The sequence below is a fragment of the Diprion similis genome, chromosome 12 (assembly GCF_021155765.1).
Source record: "Diprion similis isolate iyDipSimi1 chromosome 12, iyDipSimi1.1, whole genome shotgun sequence".
Lineage (NCBI taxonomy): Eukaryota > Metazoa > Arthropoda > Insecta > Hymenoptera > Diprionidae > Diprion > Diprion similis.
This window is the reverse complement of record NC_060116.1, coordinates 3,158,811-3,170,705: the sequence shown is the minus strand read 5'-3', so window position 1 is coordinate 3,170,705 and position 11,895 is coordinate 3,158,811. Positions and strand designations below refer to the sequence as shown.

At 36.7% G+C, this 11,895-nt stretch overlaps 1 protein-coding gene across 1 annotated transcript; it reads right to left on the bottom strand.

Moving 5' to 3' along the window:
- Positions 1-4,003: 4,003 nt before the first annotated feature.
- On the bottom strand, positions 4,004-6,586 carry LOC124413352. Its single transcript, XM_046893879.1, has 3 exons — positions 6,543-6,586; positions 5,879-5,950; positions 4,004-4,960 (listed from the first exon to the last, which is right to left on the bottom strand). Exons 1-3 carry the CDS (start codon positions 6,552-6,554, stop codon positions 4,664-4,666), a joined length of 381 nt encoding a protein of 126 aa, XP_046749835.1. The 5' UTR covers positions 6,555-6,586; the 3' UTR covers positions 4,004-4,663.
- Between the last annotated feature and the right edge of the window lie 5,309 nt (positions 6,587-11,895).

Sequence of the window (11,895 nt, the reverse complement as noted above, 5' to 3'; positions counted from 1 at the left end):
TTAATGGTAGCCCGCCGAGGTGTTTATTGCCTCTGATCGAAGATAGAGGTGTTGTTAATTTTATCTTCAATATGGCATGTTGTCGTCGACTAAATTACTTTCTTCATTTTCAGATCAAGGCAGATTGTTACACAGAAAATTTTATCGACGATTAGGGAGTCCTTAACATTAGTGTCCAGGATGGTGACACATAGGCCTGGCATTATGGTGTATCCATGTAGAAACACCACCGTTGGACATATTATACGTTTCAAATATTTTTTGGTACTGTAAATCCATTCAATTATGAAAACGTACTCTCTAAATATGAATCAGTCGACAGTTTACTACTAGAAAAAATCAATGTGTGTGCACTGAAAAGTCATTGGATCGTCAGTGCATAGGTATGTACTAGTTTTTTCTATTGGTGTACTTATAACTATGGATCAATAAATTTTCACTGATTAAAATTTGGAGTGTACCATTGTATAGAAAATATCAACCCAACTATCTGGTGGCATTAGGTATGCATTTTGATAAATTACGCGACAAATAACGAAAATATCTGCCGCAGTCGATTAATACCAGGCAGCAATTTTCGCTGAATACTAATCACTGTTTATAGAACAGAGTCAACAACATCACCGCCGTACACGTAAATGTGCCATTAATTATTAATCTAGGGTAATCACGTATCTATCTATAGCATGTGCAAAGTGTGTAAACCTGAGCCATAAACCACGTATATAATATGTATGCATATACGATATGTCCTTACACAGCTGGTAAGAGAGTACAGCCTAGCTATAGTCGAAGAAATATTAAAATCGATTCACATCGAGTAATCTGGTTTTAGCTTGAACTAATTGATTTTCAAACCCCATATTGAATTTGTTTTCTTGTTTAAATGCAGTTCACCAAAAGGAAAAACATTTGAGGAAACGTATGGCACACACTCGATAAGGTCTGAACAAAATATGGAATGAAGATTTAAAAGTTGCAATTGAAGTTAGAAGTTTATTCAATCATAATAACGTACCATATTTTAAGTAAACCATTTATTTCATTAATATCAATCAGATGTTCATCATTCGTCAGATGTCAATGCGTTATAGCTCATTTTACTTGTGATTAAAAATTCCTTGAAGGAGTTAAGTATTTTAACTACGAGTATTACATGTGGAAAAAAACCTGTTGCACTTACACATGCGCAGCGGTAATTATATGGACATCACTTTTTTGAAATAGAAATTACAGGGCTCGCGGTGAGAATTAGGTACTTATCATTATGCTGAAGTTATATACATTCGCGAATGTTCTTTGTATCTGTCAAATACCGTAATCAAAATAAGTTTAACTCCTATAAATTCTGTCCATATAATTGCCGGCTCGCGTGTTAGTGCAGCAGTTTTTTTGCCACGTAGATAGATAACATCGATAGAAATTTTTGGTTGTGATTACTATACAGTCCTTACCAGCTTGATTGCTTATTAAAACCGAAAAATTTGATTCCGGTTTCAAAATAAAAACAAGTTTCGTAAATATAACTAGTAAATCTAGTATGAGTTGCGTATATTCTTTCTAATTGTAATCACTTCTATACTTTCTTGTAATAATTGTGATAATTTCATATTGGTGATACAATAAATTAAAGCTTCGTTAAACTAGAAAAATATAGTTAACGGAACGAACGGATTTAATGTTGCTATATCAAGAAAATGTATTGACATCTATGATAAAACTAATGAGGTAATCATACCGCATTTACTAGTATTTCGAACGATATTCAAACCAGCATTGTAACAGTATTCATTTTACTAGAATATTCGATTAACTCTGTGAAACAAAAAATTTCTGCATGAATAATGAGCTGCACTTGCTGTAATAAGCTCCGATTAATCAAAATCGAACGAACCACGAGAATTTGGCTCTACGCTATTCAAGGGACTATTTTAAGCCTGTGAATAAAGACATAAGCCTTAGGATTAAAAAGTGGAAAACATGACTTTTCAAAAAGCATTACTTTATAAATTAAAATTACTTTGTAAAAAATGAAATAGGACTATTACTGTACGTTAACCAAAAGAAGAAATTCCTCTTAGCGTGGGCAAATAGCCGACAATCGAATTCCGCAAAAAATGATATGAATCGTCTGCAATAGAAAATGACAAGCCAGGAAGATACGCCAAACTCGTGTGTATAATAGACTCTGACACTTGACGATGAAATTCCCTGAAAGACCCGGCGTCCATCTAAAGTGTACACATATGTCCACAAGTTTTGTTTGATCAGGAACTGTCTCCTCGCGTAAAACGACGATGCAAACGTATAGGCGAAGAGTTTTGTTTGGTCACCATGTTTCCATGGCAGCTAAAAATTGATTTATATTTTCCGTGTTAGTAGATCAATGAGCCTTCGTAAGTGCTCTTTATCAGACTGTGGCTTTAGCCACGAAATATGACATGCACAGGTGTATGTATGTACAATAAGAATAACCAGATCAGACAATAAAACATTTTGTCCTGACTTAGCCTGACGATTCGATCGAATCGTGAACTAAATCGCAATAATTTTAACATATCTGAAAGTCAAAACTAAATACAGGCTCGACTGTTTTATGTGTTATCGATTTAGCTCGTGTCTATTTACTTTAAACGTTATTAACCTACCTTTCCTCGATTCATTTACCTCCGCGTTTAACTATAGAGCAAAATAAAATAAATAATGTAAAGGACCGTCGCAAATTCTTGCGTATACAAATAAGGACCGAGCGCGAGTATGATTAGCGCTACAAGTGGATAAATTCGTCCCTATCGACAGGACTTGCACTATCGTTGACGGCTGGCCTGGCGGTCATTTTCCACCAGTTTCCGAAAAAATAATTATTTTTACCCAAAAAGTTCATCCTCTCGGTGTAGGATAAGAAAAGGTTATTTTTTGCACTATCACTCGTTATAATAGTTTGAGAAATCCCGTAAACCGTTAATTACGATTCTTAGCGACAGGATGATTCAAAACGATTGGTTCATATCCTGCTGGCGTAGGTAGGATAAAATGCCCGTCGGTTGGTACAAATACGGTTTCTATCTACAGAAGTTCCATATGTGTCATTCCCTGCATTATTAGTAATTAGCAAACTTTCGATCGCATCAGTTCTGTGCTTGGAAATAGCATCAAGCTATTTCAAACTGACAGTATAACGTCAAGGTTTGAGCAGAGTCTTCGATCCTCTCACATCTATACATGTAAAATATAAATCGATTTGAGAGAATACGAATTTCGAGATATTGAAAATTGAAACAAGAAAATGCTATAACCGCTACTATATATAATGTATATTTATAATGTCGTATTTTTTATGTACGTATATCGACACACCTCTTACCAAAAGTAGCACATTTCATACTTCTTTCGAAAACTAGTGTGTATTAATGCAGATTAGTAAGAGTGTAGTATTGCTGGGAATAAACGTCTAAAAAGACTAATTTAGTCATCTCCAATAAGATGCAATATGTAGTAAAACATCTGTAAAGAACCTGTAAAAAAGCATTCATTTTTCTAAAATCTGCATCGACAATAGAATTTCGAAAATATTTATAAGTTCATTTTTACGCTAATAAACGCATTTATGCATCCGCAAATTGACTTTTATTTCGGCTGCCGCACACCGTTACAAATCTTAAGAAAATCATTATTGCATTAATCAATCGAGACATGATAGTTTTCGCGAGGATAACTGAAACGTGCTACTTTTCATAAGAGGCATCGATATAGGGTATCGGGTATCAGAAAATAATAACAAAAGCTATATCGTTATCACAAGATGTAAGATTTACTTTTTATTAGAAAATAAATTACAGCGAGGGCGGAAAAGTATACAATAATATACAATGAAAAGGGAGTGGGGAATTTTTTTGGGGTGAATATTTTTCGAAAGCAATTGTTGTTTGTCTTCTTCGATATCACATGCCGCACAAGAAGAATACGCAATTGGAGTAATTTATAAAAAGTCGTTTTTTTTTCGTTTTTAGTTTGAAATTTTTTTTATGCATATATGATTTTTTTTTTTTTTTTTTTTTTAAGAAATAAAGATTTTTTTTAGTTTGAGTGCCTGGTCTGCAGTCCCTGGATTATTCACACGATTCGCGCGACATTAATTAACGCTCTTATACTGTATATTATAATTCCTAGGAAACGGAGAGTTCTTCGAAGTTTACGCTGATGAAATTTTTATTCTTTTTTTTCCACGCCGTGATTGTAGCTGTGACATAATCATTCATTTGCGAGAGAGAAAAACAAGGAGTATTTATAATTATATTAATAATAATAATATTCATAATAATAATCCAACTATTAGCATCAACTGCAAGATTTTTCCGAAGATGACTTATTCCTTCGTCTTTACCTCTTCTCGAGTAAAACTAAACCAGTGAATATCTTTTGAAACTGATTATAATATTATCGATGCTATACGAAATTCAACTCCAATAGCTGTTGCAATGTTTTTCGCTGATAAAATTTATTCAATTCTTCCAAAATACTCTGGCCGTATTGATAAATAAAAGTAAATACAAAAAGTCAACATACATCCAGGTGATTATTCATACGTAGGGCGTTGATTTGTCTAACGTTAGTGAAAAGCCGGGGACTCGTTTATTAGACGGTGGTTTAATTAATCCCTAATTTACCAGGGATGGGCTGGTGCGGCATGAACCGTCTTGTGGACGACATGCTTGGCGATGACTGGCTCGGGTTCCGGATGTGAAACCTCGACGCCGATCAGATGGGGATGACTGATGTGGACGTGGCCAACGGGCAGCCTGACGGACTGCGTGTGGGGCACTTTGATGTTCAGAGGCTGCGGGTGCAGGGCCGGAATCGGGGCTGGTTGGGCGACTTTTACGTACTGGGGATGAACGACCGGAGCATGCGCCACTGCGTGAGAAACCCCGACGTAGTGATGCTCGGGAGCAGCGACCACCTGAAATTTAATTTTCCTTTAATTTTTCTCCTCGTACTTATCACGCTGTATCGCTGACTGCGATAGCTATGCAATAACAAGTCTAGAAGGGGAATAAAACTCTTGGAGTCCTCTGCGCCGATGGATTTATCGATAGAGAAAGTCGACTCGCGATCTGCCGGGTCACTGCATCACAGGAGTACGTCAGACGACGTTTAAAGCTTGCGCAATTGCGGAAATTCCGCAATATGTACAATGTCAGTTAGAAAATTTATCGAAACATGCATTTGAAAGTATGAATTCTCTTTGCCCGCTATCAATTGATTCTCTCTCGTTACAGGCAAAATATCGAGAATCCAAGCGCTTATCTCCAGTAGCAGTTTTAACCTCGAAATAATGCTTAACCAGTGCCTGTGCTCATTGGTTAACATATAGGTGGGTTGGTGTACCAGTCAATCAAAGAATAGTGTACCTAATTTTAAAAAAGCAGGCCTTAGCTGCTAAACAACATGCCTTGAAAATGCATGCTGTTTTAGAGACGAACAACACGATGCCATGTGGTACGATAGCATTTCTTTTCTTTCAATAACCTCACGGAACAAATTTATAGAAATAAAACAAATATAAAACACAGTGTATAATGGTTCATATCGAAAACCAACTCACACCAAGTGGCTTGAACGAAACGAAGCGACCGATTGCGCATGCGTCGCGCGACCTGCTTGCCATTGGTTCGTTGAACTCGACCAGGGATGCGAGTGATTTCGCGCACGCGTGTTATACTGTTTCCTTTCACGAGAAACTCGGTCTAAGAATTGATGCAACGTGATGTGGTAACAGTGTAAGCGAACGGGTGAAGAATCGTGAGAGCGAGGAGAGTGCAGCTTAATTAAAAGCTTTAAATTGATTCTTTCAAAATCAACGACATTAAGACTTTACCTGTGGTGCCGCCCACGGGTCGATCAGACCAGGGTGTGCGCTGACGGCCACAACAACGGCGAACAGGACGATCTGAGAACAAACGAAAAATTGTCTTGTAGAATCATTACCATGTTTAGACTTTCGACTAGAGGAACACATAAAATAAATATAGAAGTTCGTGTTACATGTACCTATCGACAAATTTCATATTACTGGTGTACAGATGACGGGTAACATAATTTTTTATTATCATTAATCATGACAAGTCAAAAAAAGACCGAAAAATATATCGAAAGAATCATATTGAGCTAGTTGAATATCACCGCGTTTCAATAAACTTTTTGATGCGAAACGAAGGATAGGAGCAATGCGAACAGTATGCGGTAATCGATATTGGATACCATGAATTCCTGCGATATGCGCAAACGAGAGAATTTAATACGCTACCATCAAATAACGTATCGGCACTTGAATCTAACTGTACGAAATACCATAAATACATTTCAACAAACAAGAGCTCAACGAATAGCGAATATACAAATACTTAAATGCATTCAAAATTTCCAACCGACGAATAGGTTCAGAAAACGTGGTGCAGAAAGCACCATGTGTGGTTCTGTACAACCGATGCTTAAAAACCGTAGAAACGATCTTAAGAAATATCTAGTGTCTAGTAACTTACAGCGAGCTGCATGGTGGAGAGTTTTTCTTGTACGATTTACTGGAAAATACTACTTGTCCAAGGGGCAGTTGCGTTTGCTTTTATACTGGGGCCTTGCCCTGCCCAGGCCCAGTAAAGTACGGGCGGGGGCCCGCTGCAATTGCAATGCAACGAGACCGCCTCAAGACCCCTTTCACCTCGCCTGCCGACCCTTCTGGCCCCTTATTTGGCTCTTATTACCCCCTAAATCTGACTTTATTGTGCTTATCCAGCTCTGCCATCCATATCTTCCAATTTTCGTGACTTAATTCTAGGAACCAATATTCCGGACAAGAAAAAGAGGAGAGCATTCTTTGAACAATGGCGTTTCTGGACTGCCCTTCAAAATTGTTATCTTTGTCGCCATCGATATAACCACCTATTTCTACACACATTTATCCTTATAGAAGTTGAATGCCTCGACAAGAGGTTACCTGTACCTTGGCACGGTTTACTTTGAAAACGTTTGCATCTCCCTTTGGACTATCCTTGCCATTTTAGGAAGACTAGCTATTCGTGCAACATTTTGTCAGATAGTCAGATCCTCTGGTGCCATCTTATCAACCATGATTGTCGCTAACGCTAAATGCGAGGCCAGTTGCAATAATGAAGAGTGCCGAAGTTTTTGGTTCATTTAACTTAATGGTGTTAATATGGCGCCGAAAAAATTGTGCAAATACCAGTACACTAAGAAAAATCTGTCAAACTTCGATTCTTCAGCACCAAGTTCGAATCCGATAATCAAATGAAATTCTCCTAGAACATTAATTTCAGCTTTTATAGACATTGACGGCATCTTCCGGTGTAGCAAATCCAAATAGAACGCAGTGACGCAGTGCACCTTTGTAAATTATACATAAACGTGTTGCTACATTGTATTAACTTGGCAAAAGTACACATCTTTAGCTGTAAGGTGTCATCATTGCAACGATTTTCCAAGAGAAGTGTTACACGTGAATCGCGAATTACGAGGCTGCATTGTTCCTACGTTTACAGTAGGTTCGATGAGGAAAATTGTTAGAAACTGTAGCCATGCAGTACAGTCCATTGCAGGAAGGTTGGAGTGGTAAATTTATGATTGCAATTATGCAAGTATATGTATAGCCACCGTACACATGGACAGAAGCGCGTGGTTATGAATTCTTGCAAAATGTTTGAAAGCGTAAGCGCTACTGGGTGCTATATTTTGTAATAAGCCTTATCGGTTATGCATGAATCATTATATATAAGAACGCCGGAAACACGCTAAACAACGCGGTAAAGTTGCAGTTCGGTGCGCAGAAATCGAAAGTTTATTTATTACCGTACATCGGCAAATCTGAAGCGAATGCATCAAATTCTACACTTCCGGTGTATTCAACTCTCATAAAAAAGACTAGATATATCCAGTCACTCCTTATTCATATCCTTGTACCTATGTTTTAGCAATATATTAATAACATTAGTGTTCTCCGATGAAAAAATTGTATGCCGATGGTTTTTCATCATTTCTCTGGACCTAGAAGGTGGAGAGTGACGTGAGTAATGAAAAAAAATTCGTTATTCAGTATATATGTTTCAGTTAGATAAAACGAGGTTGCGATTAGTTGGTTAGTTAGTCGGGCACTATAAGACTATGTGCTCCAGTTTCGAATCCAAGGATGGAGATTGCACGACTTCTAAAGTGAGTCCCCGGAGGCAATACGGATTCACATACCTGCGACCGAGCCGATACTAAAGTCTAGAAAGTACACTGAAATCCCGTCTCTACAATCTACTTCCAAGTTTTACAATTCTCAAATAAGCCTTTTACTTTTTCAGGTAAAATTACTATCGATTATTTCTTCTTGTTCAATCCAACGCGTAAATCGCAACGCCAATGTTCGATATCATAATTCATAAATCTCCCGCGTCTGTTGTGTTAAACGCCGGGGCTTCACCGAAGTTGCGCGCCACACCATGCACAGAGGTTCGATATTTCCATTTGCATAATGTTGTTTGAAGACGGTTAATCATTGGATTCAATCGATAAACAATAATTGTTTAATTAACCGATTGATGTTTCGTCGAGTTGGTTATCTTTTGGCGATAAGTGATTGCTCCTTTATTACCTACACGTCTATCAGAATAATTGGACACTAATTGGAAAGAACTCATCATTATGCAAGGTACACGATGGAGTTTACTTAGGAAATTCTAGAGAGTTCAAAATAATTATTAGAGGCCGGAAGGACATTTTTATTTCACAGAGTTCACAAAAAAAATTGATTTCCCAATCCACGGGAAACTCAGTTCGATCACTTTTCATCGTTCGCTTCGAAGAAAGGAATGCTCCTCGTACCGGATTGCCGGCGTTCGTGATCTCGATTAAATAACACGTCGTAATACTCTGCAGTTGCCTCGTGGGCATAGCGTTGACGAACGGCATAAAAAATTGTAAGTGCACATAGTATAAATTATAATGATGAATTTTACTTCAATTAGTTCTAAATTACGGTTTGAATGAAGCCGAGTAAAATTCCTTTCATTTTTGCTAACCATACACGAAGTGTCCAATTCTGAATCAATAGTATCGGAGTTCCTCAGAAAATAAACTTTATACGTTACACGTGAAGTAGAGCGTCGATTATCCAAACTAATTGGGTTCGGATGGTCGAAAATTTGGATAACCGAACAGCTTCATTCTGTGAGAAAAAAGTCGCTGATTCTTTCAAAGTGATAAAATATATTCATTTTGAACCGATTGAAACGCCATTAGACGCTTCATCTATTTCGTTGGAGACAAGTCGAATATTTCCTTCTGCTTTACCACGTAAGCTCAATCATCATATAATGTAAAATTCAATGCCATATCTCGTTTTTACACAACTTTGGGAAAAGGTGAAGATTGCCAGTGGAAAAAGAATGCAAGTAATGAATAACCGGTTGGATAACCGAATATTCAGCCAGATAAACGAAATCGTCAATCATATAATCCACGATCTGGTCTACGATTCGGTTAATTGACGTTCAGATAATTGGTATTTTAATTTATTCCCATGAAAAACTTCCTTTGAGTCGTAGCGGTAAGTATTCTTAAAAATAATTCTTTTTGGTTTTTTGTTATTTCCGATAGTATACTACTTAAGTTTCAATACTCAAGATTCATTATTGCCAAATAATGTAAATTATTATTGTTAGAAATAAATTTATTGAAAAAATCATGAAAATTTAAGGAATAATTTATTTATGAGAAAGTTATCCCTCTATACGTATAAATTTTTTACATAAATTATAAGTTTCTGGGGTTGCCGATTATGAATGTAAAACAGATTTCGAAAATTCAGTATGGCCAATACAATCAGCGTCACAAAAACCCCTGGATATAGTTTTTTGACCGTATTGAATTAAATTTTAAATTTTCGTCGACCATATTGGATCGGCCATTTTGAATTTTTGCCATTTGATTTCAGATTCGTAATCAGTAACTCCAAAAACAATAGAATACTATCTTGTTATCAAAAATTGACTTAGCACAATAATATGTAACTCGAAGGATTAAAAGGAAGACAGAACTTCAGTATAATTACAACTTTCTCAAAAAAATTAGGGAAAGCCTTTTTTTTTTTGAGAGTAGAAAAAAAATATTCTAACTGAAACCCACCGAACCTTTCTAATTTGAAGCATTTTATTACACAAAATGTATATTTTTAGCTATCCTGATGAGGCATTTGATGTGAGATACCTTCTCTGTGTTCTACTGATACGTGTTCTGTTCCAACCTGAAAACACAATATGCCATTCCCAACTCATTATTGGATTAATGGTATTGATGTACAACATGGCGCCTGCAGAATTCATAGGAAATCATCATACGGATTATCACCATATGAAATATTTATCTAGTTCTGCCTTTAAGCAATTTACTGGTGAACTGAAGGATAGCAAACTCCCGGAACTCGGGTTTAAGGATCGTATTGCACGCAAAGGAGTTACAGCGAGTAGAGAAAGCAAAGGTTTCTCTGTTAGCATACAACCAAATAATACTATATTTCATGGGTTATTAAAAGAATTGAAATTGGAGTACAAGCTTCAAAGTATATCAGGTAAGATCCACATGAAAATATTGCTATAAGTTATACGAAATTTATTACGATCTATAACGAGAACTCCTCCTGTGGTGAATGCAGTGGTAATAACTCACAGTGATTTGCATTCACGATGCAAAAACCTTGTACTCAGCTCGGAATATTAATTGGAAAACAGCATTAATTTTCTCACGAGATGGCATAATAATTTCGTTGCGAGTTGAAACGTTGCGTCATTCATACCGCAGATATTATAGTCTAGCCTATCGGCAGTCGGGCAGCAAAAACGATGAATTTATAAATAATTTCACCTCAGCTTAACCCAGCAGATCTGGGCTGGCTTCCCCTATGCACTTTCGACAGCTCTAACTCGAGCGGCATTTGATCTTTGGAATCGGCATTAGGTTACAGAAGTACCAAAGTTGCAGTTTGATTGGTCTAATTCTACTACCTCTACAAAATGCATAAGCTGCATGGATATAAATGAGAGAGAATGTCTTTTTTCAATTTCGAATGCATACATTGCTGTAAATTTTATTTCTTTAACCACCTCAAGACAGAAAGTTGAGAACGAAAGTCGAAACCTCAAGACACAATTCCGTTTAAAAAAAATAGAGTTCAGACATTGAGAGAAGTTGTACTTGATTAATTATTATTACATGTGATTTAAAGTGAAACACGGAAGAAACTTTGTAATATAGTTTTACGTCGTAAAAGTAACACTAAATAAATTTTTTAGTCAAATCTCATAGGCTAAATTCAGAACACGTTCTACTTGGGCATAGTAGTGATTCTACTATGTTTACCAAATTCATACTCCAAGATTGCGACGCTCTGTCATTTTCTATAATTGCATGCAAATGTTATTCCCAATTTTCTCTGTAACTTTGTAATGTTTCACAAAATTGTGCAATAGTCGCTGCAAATTTTTCACGGTATTAATAGATACTGACCGGCTACCTGAAACTGTCTCAATACTTTTTCATTTCTCTGATTGTGTGAAATGTAAAGCCTTTAATAAAATTTTCTCAATAACTGCACGGTGTCATCTGCTATACCATACATGCAACCTGCACATCAGACGACACGAGTCAGCTTGAATCTATCAGAATTCACCTTACAAGGTGTATAGTCGTTCCCACACTCACGCTGTATTCCACTGTACTGTAAAAACTCCCCGAACAATGCAAAAAAGCACTCTAACGTCCTATTACTCGAAAGTGTTTTTTTTTATCGTACTCTTGGATAAAAAGAATCGATAAACTATGCTTTTGTCCATTTTGTCACAT

Coding starts and splice junctions, on each gene's coding strand:
- LOC124413352 (XM_046893879.1), bottom strand. Junction 4,961..5,878: donor ACCCGTGGGCGGCACCACAG/GTAAAGTCTTAA, acceptor ATTAAATTTCAG/GTGGTCGCTGCTCCCGAGCA.